Source organism: Myotis myotis, unplaced genomic scaffold (genome assembly GCF_014108235.1).
Source record: "Myotis myotis isolate mMyoMyo1 unplaced genomic scaffold, mMyoMyo1.p scaffold_m19_p_7, whole genome shotgun sequence".
NCBI lineage: Eukaryota > Metazoa > Chordata > Mammalia > Chiroptera > Vespertilionidae > Myotis > Myotis myotis.
In genome coordinates this window covers 54069050-54093236 of record NW_023416379.1, presented here as the reverse complement: position 1 = coordinate 54093236, position 24187 = coordinate 54069050, and the positions used below count along the sequence as shown (strand labels likewise).

The window sequence follows — 24187 nt, the reverse complement described above, 5'->3', positions numbered from 1 at the left end:
TCCCCTCCCTCATTTTCTAAAGCAGTCTCTGGGTTTAGAACATGGGATCTTTCCTAGTTCTCCAGTTAATACTGTGATGCAAAAAAAAAAAGTTGTCACTCCAAAAAATTTAATTAAAAAATCCAGTTTTATATTTAATACTATGTGAAAAATTACATACTAAAAAAGAACATTCATTCATATTCTGATAAAATATATTCAAAGTCGCTCCAGATTTTAACTTCCTACTTGCATTCTCCTAAAAATGCTATCCCACTATATCATTGGTTCTCAGCTGGGGACTGTCTCCTCCCCCTACCCCCGGCATTTGGCAGTATCTGGAGGTACATTTTGATTGTCACAGTGCTACTGTTATCTAGTGGGAGAGGCCAGAGATGCTGCTAAATGTCCTATACTACACAGGATAACCCCACAAAGAATCATCTGGCTCAACTTGATGTGTTGCAGTTGAGAATCTATTAGTCCATTAAAACCAGACAGAATCCCCCCTCCCCCCCCTTATTGATGGCACCTTGTTATACCAGTGTTTCTCAAACATTTAATGGGCATATCAGTTACCTGGAGATCTTGTGAAAGTTCTGTACCTCATTTTGGCCTTATTTTAAACAAAGAATTGGTAAAAGATAATCACTAAAGTTTTTATAAAGGATAAATAAGCATTTTGCTTTCTCTGACAAATTAGGTCATATATAAATCCTATCTATACTAATAAGAGTAATGTGCAGATTAACTGTCACTCTGCAACAGATGGTGGCACCCATAGCCACAAAGATGGCGGCACTGGCTGGAGCCCCGGAGCAGGCCGGAGCAGGCAGACACTTGGCTTCCTGTAAACCCCGGCAGGCCGCCAAGAGCCGGCTCCAGCCTGGAGCGAAGGCGGGAGGCAGCGGTCAGAGCTAAGGCCCGGGTCCCAGGTGCAGGAGGGAAGCCAGTGCGGCAGCCAGGGAAGGAAGGCCTATTCTTGCACATATCTTCGTGCATTAGGCCTCTAGTCCTATATAATAAAACCCTAATATGCAAATCAAACAAATGGAGGTCACTATGACATGCACTGACCACCAGGGGGCAGATGCTCAATGTAGGAGCTGTCTCCTGGTGGTCAGTGCACTCCCACAGGGGGAGCGCTGCTCAGCCAGAAGGTGGGGCTCAGGACTAACAAGCGCAGTGGCGGTTGGGGGGAGCCTCTCCCGTGCGGGCGGTAAGGAGCAAGAGGTCCCAGACTGCAAAAGGCACAGGCTGGGCTGAGGGACGGCCACCAGTGCACGAAATTTCATGCACCAGGTCTCTAGTGTATATATAAAATATCTCCTAGGCCATTTATGACTAGGATATGCTAATAGAATTCACAGAAGAGCTCACTGAAGCATTTCCATTCATTTCATTATAGGAAAGCTGTGTTGAAAGTGACTTAAATGTGCTTTTGAAGTAAAACTTCCAAAGCTATTAAAACTGATCAATCATGTAACCTTCTATCATGCAGTCAGTTATAAGCAATTTGGAATCAGACTCAGCTTTTGAAAATAGCACTCAAATCTTAGATTTGGTCAATGAAAATACTGATATTTAAGTCTTATCTTTTAAGTCAGATTAAATTGATGGTTCCTGGAAAATGCTTACATTTAAAACATTGCTTTTATTCAAATACTACCCATCTGTACATTAAAAAACAAGCAGATTAGAAGTAAAGATTTTATTCTTCCAACTAAATTCCAGTACTACAAGGGCAGTAAAACAATGATACACTGGGGGTGGGGGAAATGCAGCAATAAACATTTGTTAAAAAGACTGATAGAATAAATAAAAACTACCAAAAAAAAAGGAGAGAGAAAATCATATAAATCCATTTTGAAACCCCAAGAAGAAATGCCCTTCTCCTTCACTATTTCACAGGAAGCACTGTAGGCTATTTGCTTAATAATGTCCTGGGATTACATTCTAAATTATTAATAACTGGTTACAGCTTGTAGTGCACAATTAAAATCACACTAACTTCATCTGAAGTGTCATTCTACAGTTTTATTTACATAACCAGTGAAGGGCATGTTCTTAGAATACCAGCGCTAATCCTTTCAAACATATTAATATAAGAAGCCAAATTGTAATGATACAGCAAGTGAGACCACTGGTATTAATACAGGTAGCAAAGGTCCATATCCAGGTGGTACTGACATCAGGGAAATTTCCAAAACCAGTTGCTGCCTAAGAGTAATTGTCACTGACGAAAGCTTGAAATAACCTGTATTCACAGGGGGGTATTCGCATTGCTGCATGTCATAATTGGGACCTCTTGCAACAATTCAACAAGGAACAAGGCAGCCCACAAATGCAGAAAATGTGATTCATGAAACATCTAAAGGGGGAGAAAAGGAAAATTAGTGCAAAGTCTAATTCAAAATTCAAACATATACCACATCTCTATTCCCAATATTGCTCCAGGTCAGCAATTTTCAACCATTTTCATCTCGTGGCACACATAAACTAATTACTAAAATTCTGCAGCAGACCAAAAAATATATTTTTGCCCACCAGACAAAAAAAGTATAATTTTGATTCATTCACACCCAATGGCTGCTGTTTTTATCTGACAATCTAAGGGGAAAGGTCAGTGCCCCTGACTAGTCAGGTATTCCATGTTTTAAAAATTCTTTCAGCACACTGGTTAAAAAAAAGTCACTGCCCTACATACTTAAATAAAAAATAAGCCTTAGTAAAATGTCCTATTTCCACCAGGGTATTTCCACCATTTCTGTTTAATTCTCTTCTTAAGTATGAAGATAATTATAATGTCTTCTTAAAAGATTGTCTTGTTTTCAGCTCATATATGCAATACTTACAACTAGCAGGCTGTTCTCCATATCGTCGCATTATTTGATCATGCGTAAACTTCACAAATGCATCATATTGTTCTATAAATAAAGGTATATGTGAATTACATGGCTTGTAAATGTCCTCTGTAATAAATTAGAGCCAGATAAACTGAAAAGTCCAGTATGTATAGTGAAACAATTCTAAGTTGGCACTTAATCAGACACATAACCTCAGTAATAATGATAATGTATCATATAAAAATCCACATTTTAGTCCACAGCACAAGACCATGTATAGGCTGGGTAGGGCATATTTCTTAACCTATTAAAAATAAAGGGTTTGAAATAAAAAGATGACTTTCTATTCTGAAATTATTATTATATTGTTATAATATAATATTATATTGTCTATTAAATGGCAAATTTACTGCAACGAGAGAAAATAAGACAACACTTAACAACCCAGGCATGTGTCCTGACTGGGAATTGAGCCAGGGACCTCCTGGTTCCATGGGTCTATGCTCAACCCATAGAGCCACAACAGCCAGACTATATTAGCACCTTGATTTAATTCCTTAAGAATCAAAAAGCTTATAATATTGCTATCCCGTAAAATCTGCATAAAAATGGGGGTGGGAGGATTCTGATTATGTTACCACATGTAACACATTGTCTTTACTGCAAATTTTACAAAAAAAAAAAAAAAAAAAAAATTTTTTTTTTAATATAATTAAGACTGCAGCAGCCCAGCCAGTGTGGCTCAGTGGCTGAGCGTCAACCCAGGAACCAAGAGGTCATGGTTCAACTTCTGGTCAGGGCACACACTCAGGTCGCCGGCTCCAATCCCCATTATGGGGCGTGCAGGAGGCAACCAATCTATGATGTTCCTCTCTCATAGATGTTTCTATCTCTCTATCCCTCTCCTTTCTCTAAAAATCAATGAGAGCATACTTTAAAAAAAAAAAAAAAAGGCTACAGCAGCTTGATACTCTAAATTGATGTGCAATACTCATTAGATTATTTCAAGTTTCTAGTAAAAGTTGATGGCAAAGTTACCACCAAAGAAATAAAGCCCAAAAATCCAACCAAATTTATATCAGGAAAAATAAATCTAGTTCATTAATATTGGTGCTGATCTACATGGCTAACAAATACCACCATTTCTTGAAGTTACTGAGGGCCATGAGCTACAGAAAGATGCATTTCCTTTCTTGAACTGAATTCTCTGGTTCTTAGAAAACATTGTACCAGTGTATACAGAAAGGAGTAATTTAATTGACATGAAGTATAATTTGGAAATAATGCATTTCTTAAGGTGAGTTTCTGGGAGACTAAATAAACTCATACCTGCAAGTTTTGTGTTCAGTATTTCTTCATACTCTTCTCGAACTTTCTCTTCACGTTCTTTCAACAAACGTTCACAGATCATCCCAACCTGCCGTAGAGTGAATAAGGGCTGTTCTTTTTTTAAAGGTGAGGCTGTTGCAGATGAAGTCCCTATGTATAACATGAAGAACAAAGAAAAGCAACTGATTTAGGGTTGCCATAGAAAAGCGTCTTGTAATGGAAGAGGTCTCATCTGAATCTTTTGCTGTGATCGGAAAAACAGAAAGATGAATGCAATCATATATCAGAGGAAAAGCCTGAAGATGAGTGGAGAAAACTATAAAATACAAACAAAGTTTAATAAAGTTTGTTTTTTTTAGTGATATTAGCTAGGAGACCACTTTGTAAAAATAAATACTATTATTTATAAATAAATACTGTTAATATTCAGTATTAAATTTAATGGATCAGAGTCCTTAAAGATTTATTGATCTAAAAAGCCACTTGGCATAACCAGATAGTTATGCTTGATACAAAAGATTTCTTTCTTCAGCCCTGGCTAGGTGGTTCACTTGGTTGGCGTGTTGTCCTGTATACCAAAAGGCCGTGGGTTGCATTCCTGGTTGGGGCACGTATGAAAGGCAACTGATCGATCTCCCTCCCTCCCTCCCTCCCTCCCTCCCTCCCTCCCTCCCTCCCTCCCCCCAACCCCCTCTCTCCCTCCCTTCCTCCCCCCAACCCCCTCTCTCCAAATCAATGAAAATATATCCTGGGGTGAAGATTAAAGGGAAAAAAAAGATTTCTAAGAATGTATTCCTCTTAAGGCAATTTTATTTTCAAAAAATATCATTCCTCATGTCTTAAAAAGAACATCTAAAATTAATCTTTTTGAGAACTCAGAACTGATGAGCATCCATTATAACATTGCTGCAAGTATTTTATGCACACAAATACATAGATTTGCTATCAACAATTTTTCCTGCTATGTGTATCTGTTCCCAGTGTAGCCTCAATTCCTCTTTTCATTTGCTCCTTATAATCTGTATGACTGAGACCAGTTAACTAACTGCTTCTTAGAGCTATGTCTATAGCAAGAATAAAGTATCCCAGAACTTTATTTATACCACCTAAAGTAATGCATAACTACACTAAGGCTATGTTTATTTACTTTCAAATTCCCAGCTTTGTTAGTTGAACCTGACAGTTAATTGATCTATGAAATAAACAGACTAATGAATGATTATGATCTTCATCCTCTGATATAGTCTAGTCCAGTGATGGCGAACCTTTTGAGCTCGGCGTGTCAGCATTTTGAAAAACCCTAAACTTAACTCTGGTGCCGTGTCACATATAGAAATTTTTTGATATCTGCAACCATAGTAAAACAAAGATTTATATTTTTGATATTTATTTTATATACTTAAATGCCATTTAACAAAGAAAAATCAACCAAAAAATGAGTTTGCATGTCACCTCTGACACGCGTGTTATAGGTTCGCCATCACTGGTAGTCTCTACACTTACCTCCCCGTTCTACATTTTCACCCACTTATACCTGGCCTCCCAAATTGGCAGGAGTGCTGCAGAATTTAGTTTTGAATAAGTTTGTTTCCTAAACTAATTTTATTTCACTGTTTTTACAGACTTTGAATGTTTTTTTTCTTTTCAATTCTACCAGATTTTCCTATCCCGGCTGGGAGGGAAGAGAAAGAAGGCAGGCAACTATTGTCACAAGAAAAACGATTTTGCTGAGAAGTTTACTAAAGGTAAGAGCCACTTTTGATGGCTTTTTCAGTAAGAAGCTTTACTTCCCTTCATTTCAAATAGCCTTCATTTTCCTGCTCTTTTTAAAAAGTGTATTTGCAAACTACTCCCCCCAACTAAAAGGTAGGTATAAAACAACACTGGATCAAAACAATACATGTTTAGGAATCCATCCTAACAGGACAAGTGCATGAGGGTATATGTACAAAAGACAAATTTTTGTAAATACTATATAGCAGAAATTCTGAGTCTAATTCATTAATGGTTTGATAATCGTGGGAAATCCATAAAATGGCATAGTATTCAGCTATGGCAAAGTACGTATATACCTAACAGAGAAGCACGTGGTATACTGTTACTTTTTTAAAAATGGAGGCTTCAAATCATAGTATTTACTTATTTTTGTACCATATTTTTTAAGTGATCATGCATTACTTGAATAAATGTTGTGGGTTTTTTTTTTTTAATCAAGGGGAGAAATAGGAGTTTAAGTGTCTAACAGATTATTTTTTCCTATACTAAATAACATTGCCTTTCACTTAGTTTATTATTACCTGGCGAAGCTGGTCCACTGAGGAGAAATGCATTTGGCTGTGCATCAGAAGTACAACATGGATCCGTCTGTTGAAAACTAGTTTCTAAATGTCTTCTCTTCTGCATGCGTTTATACTCTTGTTTTATGTTGTACAGAATTTGTTCTAAAAGAAAAAAGTTAAAAGTTGGCAAGATAAAAACTCAAGTTTTTTAAAAAGCGTTGTTTATATCAATTAGCTTATGGTAAAAACTGGTTTTGTTATATGTCATTTCACTGAATGTCACAGATCCTGTCAATGATGTAAAGTGAGGACTTACTGTACATCTTTAAGAAGTTAGTAATTCCAATCCAAAGCCAAACAAAAATTAAAAGTGAGAATTGTCATTCAGCAAAATGACAGAATACATGGGAACTTAATTATCACATATTAAATGGTAATAGCCATTTAATGGTAAAAGCTCAACAGAACCTATGACAATGAAGGCATTAACAGCAAACTTTTGTTCTGAATATTTGGAGTAAAAACCCATGTTAAATGATCGGTATGTCACAGGTAATTAGTTAGAATCACTATACCATGGTGCCATTATCTTCAACCATAACCATGGAAACAGGGATAAAATTATATCGAGCATATCCCTAAGGTGAGTATGATTCACTTTAGAATAATTTCCAATTCAAAATAGTTACCATTTAGCCTCTCCAGAAAACCCCTCCTTGAGGTTCCAATGTCCCTCCTAACAGACTTTCTCACAACCACCACAGCCCCTAAATTAATAGGCTACCCATCTGAAACTACAGGTCTTTTTATAACATCATTTCATTGAATGTTGTTTTAAAACAACATTGATGAGAATCAATTAGCCATGGTAAAACTAGTTTAGTTGTACTTCAATGATGTGAAGTGAGGACTTACTGTACATCCCAAAAGCTAATAATGCCAATCCAAAGCAAAATTAAATAAAAATTAAAAGTTATGGTAACTAAGAGGCAATAATATGATCCATAAATATAACAGAGTGTAACTATCAATTATACAATGATGGATTAATTTAAATATGAACTAAAAACTCACTGAAGGCTAGCAATTTTTATAAGATAAGAATGATCCTTTAAAAAATATTTCAGACTGGTGGTTTTCTTAGGTATATATTTAATTTTCTTTTCTCACTTTATATTGTTTCCTAGTAAGTGTCCTTTTAGGGCTTTTGAGAGATAGACTAAGCAGACATCAATCACTCCTTTGAACATTATAGATTATGCCATTTCATTATTTTAACTGAAAAAAGGGGGAAGAAAAATTGCAAGAGATATACTCAGTGAAGATTTCATTTATGTAAATTTTGTGTGCAAACAAACCTGTTTACATATAGATGAATGTGCAGTGTAAGTACAAAAATAACACTTTGGAATAATTAACTTTTAGGGTAGTTGTGTGAGGGATGCTTTAGCTTTATTTTTCACAATATTAACATTTGTTTATGTCAAAGTTATTTTCAGTCTTGATCCATTTATTTGCAATAGTTTATAATTTAAAATCAAAGTTACCAGTGAAATAAAATGGCTGTCTATTTGAACAGTTAAGCACCTTAATAGAAATGGGTTTCCTTAGATTCACATGTGTCCATTAAAACTGGTGCAACATCCTATACCAACCAGGACAAGCTCAAGTATCCTTATTTTTTAACACTTTCAGTAGCAATATTGTAAAAGGTTTCAAAGTTACGATGGTTTAGTCTCATTCATTTTTTATTTTCTGCTGAAAGCTAACATCATCGCCATCAAAAGTGCCATTCAAAGCATCCTAAAGTTTATTCACAACCAGAGATTTCAAATGTACTAGGCACAGAGTAACCTGACCTTAACATCTCTTATATGATTTATTCTTTGATCACCACACAGCTGTTCTCACAGTACTTAGTCTTCCTTTTGTTTCACAAAGTCAGCAAAAGCATAACTAAGATGTACCAAAAGAATAGTTATAACAAGCAATTTGTTCCTTTAATACTCTCAAAAAATATCTAGCCTGGGATTAAGATATGGTAAAATTTATCCTGGCCAGGTGGCTCAGTTGGTTGGAGCATAGTCTCATACACCAAAAAGGTTGAGGGTTCCAATACCGTCAGGGAGCTAACAAAAGGCAAACCAATCAATGTTTCTCTCCCAGCCTCTTCCTCTTTCTAAAATCAATCAACATATCCTCAGGTGAGGATTTAAAAAAAAAAAAAAAAAGATACGGTCAAACTTTTAAAATTTTAGCTTTATAAACGTCCATACCATCTTAAGAAGAATCAAACAAGCTAAGGATTTTTTAAGATATAATTTACAAACTAGTTCACCAATTTAAATGTACTACTAGTACATCTAACAGGATGCAACTATGTCATCCAAGCCTCAATGTGCCCTCAAATGCTCTAATAATGGTAACATGTGAATAACTTAACCAAGACCTTAGCAACACAAATAGCAAAAGGCTAATAACTGCAAGCCTCAAACTTAATCCTCTATCTCAGTTCAGAGTGAAAGCAATTTTGAAGCTGGTAACTCAAGAAATTTCCCTAGATTCAATTTAATACAACACACATAGTAAGCTCAGCCTAGATATTTGTCTGACTTAAGTTGCTTTCATACCAGCTGCATAAAGACCTTCCATATATCAATAAAGTACCTATGTCCACTTAATCATAAGCTACTTAAATCTAGCCATCTCTTAGCAAACTAGCAAATGACATTTTATTCTAAGTACATGTAACATCTGACATTGTTTTGCCAACACAATTTGCAGTCCATTAAAGAAAAAGTCAAAGCTTCACTTACACGATCAGTTAGTTGCACATTTGAGTTTTAATCATGCAGCTTTCATACTTGACCAGGAAAAATAGATTGAATTTGAAGTAAATCACTTACTAGTAAAATATGTAGTTACCTTCATGACAATCTACCACAACAAATGGCTGTATATCATTTTTCAAAAATCCTACATCACTCTTTTATGAATACTGCTAAGACTTTCTTTTTTCCACTGTACTAGATTAAGTAATAATCAGTATTACTAAATAATCAGTATTACTAAATTCTATGACTATAGCTTTTCATTCCCAAATCTAGTAAATGACATTGAGATTGTGAATAAAATTCCCCTCCTTTAACAGGTAGTAGGAGATTATCAATTAGACAACACTTACTCCTTTGGGATATTAAAAGAGAAAAACAAACAGAAACAAAACAAAAACAAAAAATCCCAGGTAAATGTGAAAAGAAAAAGCCTGAGTTGATGAGGGTAAGAGAAATATCATTAAGATGGGACTGAGAGCAAAAGGAGAAATACGGAATTAGAAGCAACTAAAAATGTGTTTAGAGGGGACAAAATATTGTAGGAGGGGAGGAATCAAGTATCTTTTTCTAGAGTAGAGGCCACAAAATGTCTAAACATCTGTGATACTAAACTTTTGGTCTGGACTTGTATAGACTTACTAGTTTTCCTACTGACATCATTAATAAATCAAACACTAAGTTTCATTAACTGTTTTAAGTGTAGAATAATACCCTTTTTTTCACATTGTATACTAATTTTTCTATGGCATATCTTTGAAAACACAAAGTGAAAGTTCATTTAGACAGATGACTCCAACAGTGGGACTAAAATAATAAAATAAATCTTGAAAGTTTGTCAGCTCCAGGCAGGAACACAAAGCTAATGGAAAGCCTATACACAAGTACAGAAAACCTGCAGTAGCCATTAAAACCTAAAACTAAGAAAATGTTCCAAATTAAGACCAAATCTAAAGCTTTGAACTATATACTAGGCATGTCATGCCTACTTTATAAATTAAAATACTCAATTAACAGTTGCTATGGAGACCCATTTTTTGTAAATCAATTATTTTCCCATGATCATCTGTTCAGAAACTAACAGTTCTCACACTCTCCTTGAAGGAATCCTTAAGAACAATGTTCTTATCCAGCCAAGAGCTATGTAAGTAAAAAGAATGTGCTGATGCTGTTTTTAATTCACTTTAAAATTATTGCTATGTCAAAGGGACCTGAAACCAAATTTTAACCAAAAAATTATAAAGTTATATCTATAGTCTTAACTTCTACTTGGATTAGCATGAATCCTAACAAGCGTAATATAGTTGCACACAATTATATAACATTAGGGTATTATTTACAGTTCTTTTAAAAAAAGTACATTATATAATATTTTAATGTATAAGAAGCATTCATTGGTTTCCTACAGGAGGAAGAAAAACTATAATCATTATAGGTCAAATTCTATTATTTCATTGGTACTATAATAGCCATTGAGTATTTTTTTTGAAATGACTCAATCTGTTAAAACCCTGCCAGGCCTAAGTATAAATTTCACAAATTAACTGCACAACGGGAGTCACTAATGCAAGGAGTCCAACAATCCTCAACCAGCAGATGTCTCTTCCCTGATATCCAAGAAGCTTCATACCTCTATTTTATATTACACTAGATAGATTCTAAAGGGGTATGTTAACCCTGTTGCTTTTGCTGTTCAGCTCTTTACTATCTGCAAGTATCTCTTCAAATAGCTTACAAACTAGAAAAATACAGAGTAATAAGAACAAAAAAGCAGTCTTATCCAAAACAATGGATAAGAGAAAGGGGAAAGTGAACCATCCAAATCTAAATCCTCAAGCATGCATGTTACAGAAGCTTTTATTCCAATTTACCATGGCCATCATAAGGTAAGCCTTGGAAGGACAGACAGCACAATCAACCTGAAGAACAAACCAGTCTTCTACAACAAGTTATTAGGACACCCAAATCACACATACATTGCTATAGCATACCTGGAAACCAGGTTGCAAACTGATGATTGACAGACTAAAGACATGTCTGGCTTGAATACTTAAAACAAGTATGAACTTGTGGCTGTCATTTAAAAGTTGGGTATTTTACATTAAAAGTCGGTTTTTGGCTACGTTGGGGTGAGAGAGGAATTGGATATGTGGTAAAACTCAGCTAAGAATAGCTGCTACCTTTTGGGCATAAGTTCTCAAGAGCTTTTAAACTTCAAATGAATACATAAATCACCTAGGGATTTTTTTTTTTTTTTTTAATGAAGACAGGAATGGAGCCTCAGATTCTGCATTTTTAATAAATTTCCAGGTGATGCTGCTGATCAATAGCAAGGTTGGAACTCACTGGTTCCCACAAACTTTATGGGCATTAAAGTTTCTATCCAATTAAAAAGTGGTTGGTTTATTTTTTATTGGCCATACCAGGAAATGGAGAGAAGAAAAGTAGTAACAACAGAAATTATTACAAGTATAAATATACGTAAGGTGTACTAAATACACTTTGCTACCCTCACTTGCATAGCTATTCTAGTTCAATGGTAGACATGCCCTCCTCCCCAGCAGGAAAATATCCTGTAAATCAACTTGAACTTGATTGGATCTACCTCAGGAGACTCATTACATGACATTAACATACACATACCTATTCATTTTTCCTAACACACCTTTCTTAAAATCCATGTTCATTATGTAATCGATAGTGAATGAATGCATGTGCTTTTATTTCTGTTTAAAAAAGCAATTAAGACTATCTCACACCAGAAGGTACTGATTAGAAGCCCACAGACATCTTGTTTATCCCCTATATATTGTAAATTAGTGATGAATATTTAAAAGTCAACATATTTCACAATAATTGTGACTTCTAGAAGGAAGGAAGGCTACTAAGAAGATATGACAATAAAAAGGTCCAAATGCTCAATGGCCCAAACTGAGAGAAATGGTCTGAACTAAAGATATAAATTAAAGAGTTATCTATGAAGAGAAACTAAAGTCTGAAACATGAAATGTGACTGCTTAGGGACTATGAAGCTAGACAAAGTGGAGCTGAATCTAGAACTAAGGAACTCCTAAGTTTAGTGGCCACATGAAGACAGAAAACAGCCAGAGAGAAATGGAAGAAAACAGTATTGTCACAGAAGGGAAGAAAAAAAGTATTTCAAAAAGGGAATAAGTCTGCAATGTGCTGTAAGAAAGGTCAAACAAGAAGAGGAGTCACAGTGTGCCATGAAAGTCATTGGTGACTTGACAAGAGCTGTTTGAGGCACAACTATATTTGGAATGAGTTGAGAACCCAAGAAATGGAAGCAAATAGACTACCTGAAAGCTTTTTGAATTAGATTTTGAAGTGGAGGACTCTGGATGACTGCTGAAGGAAAATGAGGATGTTTTAGTTACTTTATAATGGGAAATTAAAGCAAAGGTCTGGTTGGGAGAGAAAAATAGTTGAGGAAATGTTCCTTTGGAGAGAAGTGGGACCCTTCCCTTCACTGTGTCAAGTGCTTTAATGATCTCAATTTTCCTCAATGATACTAAAAGGGAAACAAGATAGGCACAAATGTTGGTTGGTAGTGTTGATATGGGGGAAAAATGAAGTCTGCCATACGATGGCTTCTATTTTTTTCTGTGAAATACAAGACAAGGTTATTCACTAAAATAGCAGGATTGCTGGACAGTGTAAAATGTCACATTTGAGGTTGCTCTATTGTGACTGTTTTCAGCACTCAGGGACAGGAAAGCTCAACCCTAATAACAACTCTAGAAGGGAGATACTATCACCATGTGCATAATTTGAAATTTTGCTTTAACGTCAGCTGTATTATGGCAGAGCCAACCCTGATCTCTGGGCCTACACTCTTAATATCCACTCCCCTCTCCAGTATTGTACTACTAGACCTAGCCAGCATTCTACAATCACCTGAAGCTACAATAAGTCACAATAAAGTTAATTTTTAAAAAAACCACATAGGATGCCAGTTATAAGAGGGACTAGAGGCCCAGTGCATGAAATTTGTGCATGGGTGCGGTCCCTAGGCCTGGCCAGTGATCGAAGCATGAGCGTCTGGTGTGGAAGGGCAGGTCCCAGCTGACCTCTGGGCAGCACCTGGGCCCCCAGGAACCCCCCCCACCCCCACCTGAATCATGGTGCCCAGGTCCCCACTAGGAGATGCAGTGAGCGCGGTGGGCCAGGGCACAGCATGGGCCTCTGGGCCACCCAGAGGTGCCATGCGGAAGCCAGGCGGGCAGCATGCTCTCTCCCGGCCAGCCCCACAGACGGGCTCCTGCGGGGCCCGGCTCACCTAGAAAAGGCGCGCAGGTGCAGGACAGGCTCCTTGCAGGCACCCGGCACCTGAGTGTGGGGCTTCCCAGCGTGTGAGCCCTGGCCTCCCGGTGGAGGGTAGCAGGGGGAGTGACAGCAAGTTCAGCGGACACCCTGTACTCTCACCACACCTCCGTCCCCATCACCCCTCCTCCCCACTGGTAGCCGTTGAGAGGTCACAGCACCCCCTCCCAGGCGCCGTGGGAGGTTGGTCACCACCACCCACCCCCAGGTCCCCGTCCCAGCCTGGGGCCCAGCCCCCTGCCTGGCTCCCTCAGCACCTGGGAGCCAGGTGGCGGCCCCACCCCCCACTGCCATAGTCTGTGGGGGGATTGGTGGGGTGATGGGGCCCCGCTCACACCCACCTTGGCCTGGCGCCACCTGCTCACCTGCTCCACCATCCCGCCGCAGACCCGCTCTCGTTGGGGCCCACCAGGGCCAGCAGTGCCTCCACTGCCGCATCGCTGATGCCCGCCATGTTCCACACCCCTCGTGGTCAGCGCATGCCATTGCAAGTGGTGGAACTCCCAGCCGAACCGCCCAAGGGGACAATCTGCATATTAGGCTTTTATTATATAAGATCACTACCATGTATAATTGCTACATCATACCCTGAAACTTCAAACTTTGCGACTCTTAAGAAGGTAGTAACCAAAACGGAGCATAATTCTCATCTACCTAGAACTCTGAAACAACGATCACTGGCTATAACAGATTGTAAGAAATCTTTGTTACATTCAGATATTTACTTAAAGGATGCTTCAAGAGTCTCTAAACTGTCTCCTCTCAGGATAAGCACCTATACCAGAATGTTTTATTGGTATTTTAAAAGTGAGGAAGTATTCTAAATTGGCAGATCAGCATTGCCATGCAGTACTGATTACAATGCCAGCCTCTGATAATGTACTATATTCACCATGGGCCATGGATGGGTGGTTACAGTGAGTGTCAGGTTCCCCCGTTCTGTCATAGCAACCTAAAACCTCCTATACTTTACTAGTAAACCAATTATACACTTAGAAAAGTTTTGCTCCAGAGAATACGCCAGCACTAGAAACAAGGCAATCCTCTACAACAATTAAAAGGCAAACTCCAAGGACAACAATGTTTTTAAAAATTGGCTTTCTGCAAATTTTCAAATTCCACTCTATGTTTTGTTCTTCGATTGCTAAATCAATGCACCAATACTTTTTTTTTTTAAAGAAACTAAAGAAAATCAATTCTCCCAGGTCCCTCCCTCCAACCTTTCCTTTTAGTTTGATTTCTGGAGGTGTTTTTTAAGAATTAACATTAATGAAAATGAATGCTAAAGTCAAACTACACATCATACTTTGAAGCAATTTCAGAAATAGCCAATAAACAAGGTTCAACACTCACATAAAAAGAGTAACTTTTTCTTTAAGGTTTCAAAAGTAGTAAACCTGTGATTTAATCGAGTAACCCAATTTCAAGACTTAGGCTGCCAAAGGTGAAAATACTAACGCTAATGTGGATAAGCATTATTAAAGCGGAATTAAAGATGTGATAAAGTATAAACACTACAGTATTTTTATTCAAGTTTAGCTAGCTAATAAAGTATTAGCAGTGGTGGCTTTATCAGCCCCTCCAGAGACTGTCTTTTCTTTGCCTAAACAGCACAGTATCTGGAATGCAAGTGGGGCTGTTAAAAGCTAGAGCAAGTGACTGCTAGAGTAAGTATTTAGACTTTTTAAAGAATGTTGTGTAAAAGCTCGTACTTACATAGACCTAGAAATTAAAATTTAAGTCAAATCCAAAAATTATATCAATGGAAAGACTACAATTTTAATAAAATAAAAATATTGCAAATCACTAGTTCATGTCAGAATGATCTGACCTATGATGATTGTGGCAAAAACTCATGACTTATGATTTTTAAAAAGAGGAAGAAATTAAGTTATACTCCAAGACAAACTACAAGTATATTTATTATGAGCTGTTTTTCTAGTACTAGAATGTTAAAAACCATTACCACCATCCCCCAAAAGCTTATTATCTCAGGAAGACTACACAATCTGGCATATTTGCAAAATTCTGATCAAAAGACCCAAAATAAATATCAAAGCTGACAACTTGACATACACTAGAATTTTAATTTATCTTCAAAGATAATCTCCCTGCTCAATATAGCTGGCAACATCTTAACACATGAGAATATTTTTGTAACTTAAAATAATTCAATTATTTTAGAAAAGATTAGAACTTCATAATACAAAATATTTTCTCCTAAAAATCATGTAAAATCTTTAAAAATGTGTTTCTTCAAATGAGCCAATCTCTGAAAATGGTAAAATATTTGTAAATGGGGCTATTCCAAACATTAGAACCATGCTTGCTTCGGCAGCACATATACTAAAACTGGAACTATACAGAGGAGATTAGCATGGCCCCTGCACAAGGATGACACACAAATTCGTGAAGCGTTCCATTAAAAAAAAAACAAAAAACTAGAATGCACATAATCCATGTTTACCATTATCCAGAAAGATGAGGGAATACTAAGTATACTTCAAATGCCTAAGAAAAAGTCCCGTTTAAAGTCTTAAAGGAATTGCTATATTTATTATCACTACCCATTTTGTTGCATCACAATTTAAAATAATATATATAATCACAAAGTATAACTATATTGTCCCAAAAGTCTTTAAAAATTGGTACAGAATGAGGGGTAAAACTGAAATTACATTAAAAAACAGCTTCAGCCGAAACCGGTTTGGCTCAGTGGATAGAGCGTCGGCCTGTGGACTGAAAGGTTGCAGGTTCGATTCCGGTCAAGGGCATGTACCTGGGTTGCAGGCACATCCCCAGTAGGAGATGTGCAGGAGGCAGCTGATCGATGTTTCTCTCTCATCGATGTTTCTAGCTCTCTATTTCTCTCCCTTCCTCTCTGTAAAAAATCAATAAAAATATATTTAAAAAAAAAACACACAAACAGCTTCAGTATCTCTAAGAACCTTGGGAAATGCCAAGGCTTGATTAATTCATAAATATTTTAAACTTTGTGATTATGAGGGCAGAAAATATTAACTTTGGGATTATTTTCGAATTATACAAGACCCATGTGACCACCCACCTCAAAATCCAGGTTAACAAATCCTGTTAACAAGTCTCATTGCTACAAGGCTGCTACTGATGGATCACATTTCTCAGGTGTGTTTGTTTATAAGCTGAGAAATGTTAAGCCAAGTTCTAGAATCCCTACACTCAGCAATAAAATTAAAGATAAATCTCTTTAACTAAATTCATTTGTGAAGACCTCTTTACCAACTGCAGATGCCAGACTGATTCAGATAGGCTCCAACAAGTATTTCGCCCTTCATACTTTTTTGAAAGTAGGTAGTCTTCTCAGAGGCAAGAAATTCACTGTGGTTTTACATATTCATAGAGAACATACTGTTGAGTCACAGTACTAGCAGTGTTAAGGCCAAGACTGCAGGGACCACAAGCTGCTGGTTAGTTCAGTTATAAGTAAGTATTTGAAAAGACTCACCACCCCCAGCACCATTATCTAGTTTCATAAGCCAACTATCCAAGAGGTCCAAACTTACTGTAACCCATATTCTGAAGGAGAATCAAAAGTTCCTTTTTAAATAAGAAAAATACACAAAACTGGGCACTTCCTCTGAATATCTTATTCTTAACCTCTCAAAACAAAAGCATTGCTATCATTGTCTTCCTCGGTCTACCTAAACACTTAGGAAAGACCTACCTGAAAAATACAGTATATTCTTTTTCCCATAATGACATTCAAGGACAGAGAAATTATTCTCCTTTACATCTGAGGTTATATCTTGGTGGCAACCATGGTAGCTAGTAGCATCTATATCTAAAGGGCTAACTTCTCTCTGATCTAGCCATGTTTACCCAATGTGTTTCTGTGCTGAAGTTAGGCTTTATTTTTCTACTTTCAAAACATAATAGCTCAATAATGAGTACAACTGCATTCTGCTTTTAATGGCCATAAGCTTACGGGATTCTTAAATGCATAATTCATAGAATTATAAAATAAATGAAGCTACACACATAGTCCTAAATAATATACAGGCTTAAAATCCCAAGTACAAAGACCATTAAAAACTGTTTATTTGCCAAATCCACTGAGAAAGTAGAAGCAACTTAACAGCTGTCTAAATAACCACAAAATATTAAAAACACTTCTGGTTCAATATAAATGACATCTGAAGTGAAATGCTGCCTCCTCCAACAGAATCTCATTTGTTTGCCTAGAACCTACATTTATACTTCATTTAAGCCAGCTGGTGTCTCTGTTTGCAGGCATGCATCAATGCAAACCCTTCCCCATTCACAAGCTGCAATTTCCATTTTTAATGGCAAGTTTCCAGCAAATACAATGAGTCCTTACAGTGGAATTTAACTCTTCATCCAACTCAATTCCTAAGGCAGACTAGACTAGAACAATGGTAACAAAACAATGTGTACAAAAGTGCCTGGAAACTCACAAAATAGGCTGACATTTACAGAAGGATCTTTTCAACCAGACAATTCATTCATTCACTACATAATTATGAAAAACATTGTGCTGGATTTGACTGACAGACTTTTATAATGTTGCATAATATTTTGGTTTTATTAAAACAATTTTGTTCTTGGGAATATCATAACGATCTTTTGGCTAAATAGAATATTCTAAGATGTTTCAAAAACCAAGTGAGAAAGGTAGAAACCTTTGACTCTGTTTTCAACTAACTTACCATGAGTGCTGACATAGCTATTATAGACCTTCATTTACCCAATTACGGTCAATGCTTCCTCTACCCTCCTCTCCTCATTCAATTTTCCCCTTTCACATACACAGTATCATAAACTGCTGACACTCTAGACCAGGGATAGGCAAAACTTTTCTGTAAAGGACCAGACAAAATATTTGAGCTTTGGGAAAACACACACACACACCATCTGTATGAAAAGTGATAAAGCAAAAATTATATTCATGTAATAAATAGAACCCAAACTAAGGAAATATGGCAATTTAAGTGGTATAGCTTTAGTCAAGGTACATAGATAGCAATGCCATAAAAAAGTCTATCTCTGCTGCAGCCACCCCCATTTTAAAAGTTACCCTAATTAAAAAAAAAAAAAATCTGTCACAACTACTCAACTCTGCTGTGATAACCTGCAATAAACAATACTTAAAAAAAAAAAAAAGAACAGGCTGTGTTCCAATAAAACTTTATTTGCCAGCCCTTTCCTTTTTCCTGGTATGAGGTTGCAACAGTTTGGAAAACATTGATTTAAGTAATAGTCGTCAAGTCAAACTTTGGAATCACCTTCCTGGGATGAGTAAAATAAACTAGGGTTTAAAACAGATGTCCACTTTTCTGAAACTACTAGTAAAGCCACAACATGACTTCAGCTACACATCAGAAAACATTAAGTAGCCAAAGAACAATGATAATGATTAATTATATAAATGCTCTGAACTGTTTAAATTATATTTGAATTCACAGAAATGAAAGGAAAACAAAGAGTTTCTGCAGATCCCAATCTCAATTTGGTAAGTCACTTGCCATTTCCAATCCTAGTTACTTAATTTCAGCTAAGGATATATGGATATTCACTTTTGTAAAGCTTAAGAATCACCACTGTTAAAAAGAGAAATCTAAATATTAGGTGGTTGGAAAGTTATTTCCAAGTTTGGTGACCACAAAACTGGGAAGCTCTTTGATACCTGCACAACACTGCAGCTCCCATTATGACATTATTACAAAAACCACACAAGAGCATACCCCAAACCGGCCATGAAAACACACAAGGCCAAATTACATGTAAAATGTTATCCAAAATTAGAAAAAGCAAACTTTAGCAATTCAAAACTTTAGCGATTTTAGCTGCTTTTTTCAAGGCAACCTTTTAGGTTAATATTCAAATTAGTCGTAATAGGTAAATAACTATTAGCAAACTCAATAAAATTCAATTACGGTGTGATTTTACAGTTCAGGGTATGATCAAACTTCAGGAGATGTCAAAAACACCTTGAAGAACAGAAGACAGCAATATTTTGGAAAATGTATTTGAGTCAGCAGGCTTACGCAATTTCAATCGTTTTACTATCCACTTAATTGAAATTTGAGATAATGTGAAGCAAATGCATTAGCCAATGCTACAAATATATCAATGAAACAGCAAATTTGCCAAGGATCACAATTCTTTCTGAGTAAGTTCCTTTTAAAGTGAGGACAAATGTTGTAACTCCTAGCGGTTTACCATATTATGTGCTCAAGACTATTTCAGCATTAAGATATACTTTAACTCCCAAACCTAACACTGCATTAATTCACCCTGTGGACTAAAATTTATTGCTGGTTACCTACAGCTATTTTTAAGTGGCCTAATTAGTTAAGTACAGGTTCCATGGTATCATTTCAATTTCCAATGATTTTACTAAAGAGTCAAACTCTAAAAATAATGTTCAGCACTAGGAGCCCATTCTTGTTTCTTTTTTAATGTAAAGCCTAACAATAAACCAATAAATGCCTTTACATAGAAGACAGCTTAGGCGTGGTCACTAAATAAAAGTGGAAATTCTCTGAAAATTCACTACAACTATAAGATAGTATATATACTCAAGTTAGATAAAATATTTAATAGAAAAAAAGGAAGCCCTATATTATTTAGAAAAGGATATTTAAACTAAGTCAATTCCAAATGGAAGCGACTAAACATGGTGGTATATACTACCCACAGATTTTTTTTTTAAGCTCAAGGTAGCGAAACATCTAATGAAGCTATTAAAAGGCTTTGTCTACAGGTCATATTATTACCAAAGGCTCACACACAAAGGAAGCAGATTTACACTATCAAGTCCACAAAAGCCTATCCTGGGACTGTGCCCAGGGCACACAAGGATTTTAAAAGTACATAAAAATGGCATACACATGCCACATACAAAGCAGCCCCGAGGGGCCTTGCCCCCTAGTCACTTTCAGGAAATGTTTCAAAATGAAAAGCAAAAATAGTCTGAAGTCCCTTGGAATCTCGGGTTCATTTCTTTATTATTCTCAGGACCGAGGCTTCCTCCCAACGCACTTTGCCGGGCAAAAATAAAGCCCTTCCTACGAAAAGCCACTAACTACTCAGTCCCCATTTTCGATACAATTTGCTTTTCGTGAAAAGTTCAAGTTGTTCAAGGTCTAGACTCGGTCTCTAGAGTGTAGTGCGCTCGCGTTACCGGACTCGGGAAGAGCATTTTCTTTGTTGTTGACCCTGCTAGGAAAACAGGTCTTGACTCAGCCAAAGCGGCGTTCTTGCGGGTGATTAATGACAGGCCTAGATCTCGCCCCGATGACAGCCACCCCCACCCCCTCCGCGCTGAAGCCGGCCATGTCTGCGCTGGAGGAGGGCGGCCTCCGCGCCCGAAACCGCCCAGTCCCGGAGTGAAGAGCTGCGGCCAATCGATTCGGGGAGATCAGGCGTCGAGATTCGCGTGAAATGTGACCCTTCTACAGCCTAAGCCTATGAATAATATCGCCCTCCCCGATCATTTCCGCTGGGGCTCTCCGGGCTGCGGAAACACTCCATTCCCGTCACTCGCCCCAAATCAAAGGACCTTCCTCCTCCCCACAATACCCGGCGGGGCGCAGCCCCGACTCACCCCACGTCCCGGCGCCCCCTCCCCGCCCCTTCACATCGGGCCGTTTCCATTGTGTCTCCGAAGCCGGAGAAGTTACAGAAAGGGGGTCGCCCGACGACTTGGCCCCAGAACCGGTCCCGCGCCCCCGCCCCGGCACCCCACTTGCCACCGCGGCGGCCGCGGGGCCGAGTCCCACCTGTGGTGAGGCGGGACGAGACGTCGCCGAAGGGGGACGGCTCCATTCGGAGGTACTTCTGCGGCGAGGCGGCGGCGGCCGAGAAGCAGGCGGCGGTGGCCGCGGCCGCCGAAGACGGGGAGGCTGCGGCCGAGGTGGGCGCCGACAATGGCGCACATCGCCGCCGCTTCGGGGACGCCGGGCTCAGCAGCGGGTCGAAATCCAGAGTCCTTTTCAGAGTGGCCCCGCACGCCATGGCCGGAGCCGCCGAAGTGCCGGGCTCGGGCGGGGTGGAGAGGGGGGACGGGAGGGGAGGGCGAGGGAAGGGGGGAGAGCAGGGACTCCGAGCGCGGCTGACCCGCGGGCTCAAGAGCAGACAGGCGTGTGGGGAAGCGCCGGCGTGAGGGGAGGCCGCCGCCTCCGCGGCAGGGGCAGGGGCCCGGGCCGGCGCGGCGAGAGCGGGAGGGGCGGTGTCGCCAGCTCACGCCAGCCGCGTCAGGGGGGCTCTCCCGCCTCCTCAGGCGCGGATCCCCCGGGAGAGGCTCCGGGCGCCCCCGCCGTCCGCTCGAGCTCTGCGCCGCTCCTGAGGCGCTCCTGCGCCGAAACCGGCTCCCTTCGGCAGTCGATAGCAGCCCCGTGAGGTGTGAGGCTGGAACGTGGCTCCTCAAATGACCGAGTGGGGGTCCGAAGCTTGAGAGCGGCGGGCGATGAGAGGAGATTGCAAAGCAGCAGCGGCGGCGTCAGGAGCTCCGGCAAACACGTCCAGTCACTTCCCCCTCCGCGGTACGACTCTTCCACCCGCCACCGGCCCCAATATGGCGTCAATAACAACGCCGCCGATTCAAATCCTGCGGCGTCAGGGCGCGTGCGCCCAGGGGCGGACACCCGGAGGGTGCATTCTGGGAGTTGTAGGTTTTCACTGTGGGTAGGAATCGGCGTGAGAAGGGGTTAGGAAGGAGTCGCCAAACTACGACTCCCGTCATTCAAGGCGCGTGACTCCGAGTTCCGGGTTGGAATTTAAATCCCCCCTACACACAGTTTGAGTGTAAAAGAACTCAGCAAAAGAAAAGGCTTTGAGAAACTGGGAGACAGGAAAACTAACCAGTAGGGAAAGCAGGCTTAAAGACCTTTAAAATGTAGTTGTCCTGATTCCAATTCCACAGTTATTTAACAACCGGGAAATAAGAAACAACAGCCCAAGACAGATTAATTTCGATAATGTGAGTGCCAAAAGTAAAACCTGTCACCTTGAGGGGCTATGAAATAAGATTATAGAACGTGTTTAGGACTGCTAGAGAGAACAGTAATAGTATCAGGTTACAGGATCCTTGCCTGAACTAGATGCTTTGCCTTTCCGAAGTAGTTACTTGCATCCACTTAGTAATTCTGCTAAGCTAGTTTTACCCTGTAACTGAATAAAATTTGAACAACATTCAGAACCAAATTGTTTTGCTTTGGAGAAAAAGTGAATGATATAGGGAATTCTATTATCTCTGTTGAATATTGGTGTATACCTTGTGAAAGGTAAAAAAAAAAAAAAAAAAAGTAAAAGACAATGTCTAGGGAGTAGATGTTGAGCCCATTTCATAAGCAGAGAAAACTTTTCCCTGTAAGTTGTACTTTTAATCAGAAAATACAGCAGTAATAAAAAAGTGATTTATGAAGAAAAAAAAAAACCTGTCACTAGTCCTTTGCCCATGTAATCTATCGCCAGTCCAATATAAAACTAGTTATCTATGTGACCATATTGGAAATAGGGTAATATCAGATGTAATTAATTAAAATGAGGTGTTACTGGGAATCCAGTAAAACTGGTATTCTTATAAAAAGGGGAAATCTGGACACAGACAGGCAGAACACTGTGTGACTATGAAGGCAAACAGAAACCTAGGTGGTGTCCACAAGCCAAGGAAAGCCAGAGACGCCAGCAAACTACCAGAAGCTGGGAGAGGCATGGAACAGACTCTCCTCACAGTCCACAGAAGGAGCCAACCCTGCTGATACCTTGATCTCAGAGTTCTAGTCTCCAGAACTGTGAGACAATAAATGTCTGTTGTTTAAGCCATCCAGTCAGGGTACTTTATTACAGCAGCCCTAGCAAACTAATGCAGGGGGTTGTGGTGATTTGAGCTACACTGGACTGCCTGGAAAATTAAAGAGTTGTATGTAAAGGTGGTAGGGGATGCCTAGTAAACAACATTTTAGTCATAATAGCTGCCACTGTGATCACCACTGCCCAGCATATCTACACAGTCCTCTCTATTATGATTAAACAGTGACAGGGCTGGGGCAGCCTCCCCTTTTACTAATGACTAAGAAGCTGAGAGGAACAAGAGGGACCTTTCTCTAGTCACTTCTGTGTGTTTGCTCAGGCTTTCTGCTCAAACTTGTTGCCTGACTACTCACCTTTAAGACTCAACCTAGGCTAACTCCTCAACACTTCTAGGATGAATTTGTTATATAGATTCACAGAGAAAGCGACACCTCTCTGCATATCTTCATCATTACCCTCACCACATCCTATCTAATAAAAGAGTAATATGCAAATTAACCATCATTTCGCCATAAAGATGGCGGCACCCACAGCCAATAAGGAGGGAATATGCAAATTGACGCCACAAGGTGAGAGGCAGAAGGTGGCGAGGCGGCTCTGGGCCGGAGCGAAGGCGGTGCCAGCAGCCTTCCAGGGGAAGGAAGGCCTATTCTTGCACGAATCTTCATGCATCGGGCCTCTAAGTTATAATATAACTCTGTTGATGAATCTGCCTCTCCCACCACTGTACTATTTAACTCCTTGCCTATAGTATAGTACCTTGTAA

At 39.0% G+C, this 24187-nt stretch overlaps 1 protein-coding gene and 1 non-coding gene across 4 annotated transcripts; one reads left to right on the top strand and one right to left on the bottom strand.

Annotated features, from left to right (window-relative positions):
• Window positions 1-1675: 1675 nt before the first annotated feature.
• AKIRIN2 (akirin 2) lies at window positions 1676-22223 on the bottom strand. 3 transcript variants are annotated; one of them, XM_036316654.1, is made up of 5 exons: window positions 21390-22200; window positions 6452-6595; window positions 4155-4304; window positions 2835-2906; window positions 1676-2350 (listed from the first exon to the last, which is right to left on the bottom strand). In XM_036316654.1, exons 1-5 carry the CDS (start codon window positions 21622-21624, stop codon window positions 2340-2342), a joined length of 612 nt encoding a protein of 203 aa, XP_036172547.1. In that variant the 5' UTR covers window positions 21625-22200; the 3' UTR covers window positions 1676-2339. The 3 variants fall into 3 exon arrangements, with proteins under 3 accessions (XP_036172547.1, XP_036172550.1, XP_036172548.1); XM_036316657.1 differs by lacking the exon at window positions 2835-2906 and having other exon boundaries at window positions 21390-22206; XM_036316655.1 differs by lacking the exons at window positions 1676-2350; window positions 2835-2906 and having other exon boundaries at window positions 4217-4398; window positions 21390-22223.
• On the top strand, window positions 15931-16037 carry LOC118660950. Its single transcript, XR_004969112.1, has one exon. It is a non-coding gene; the product is annotated as a U6 spliceosomal RNA (small nuclear RNA).
• Window positions 22224-24187: the final 1964 nt, after the last annotated feature.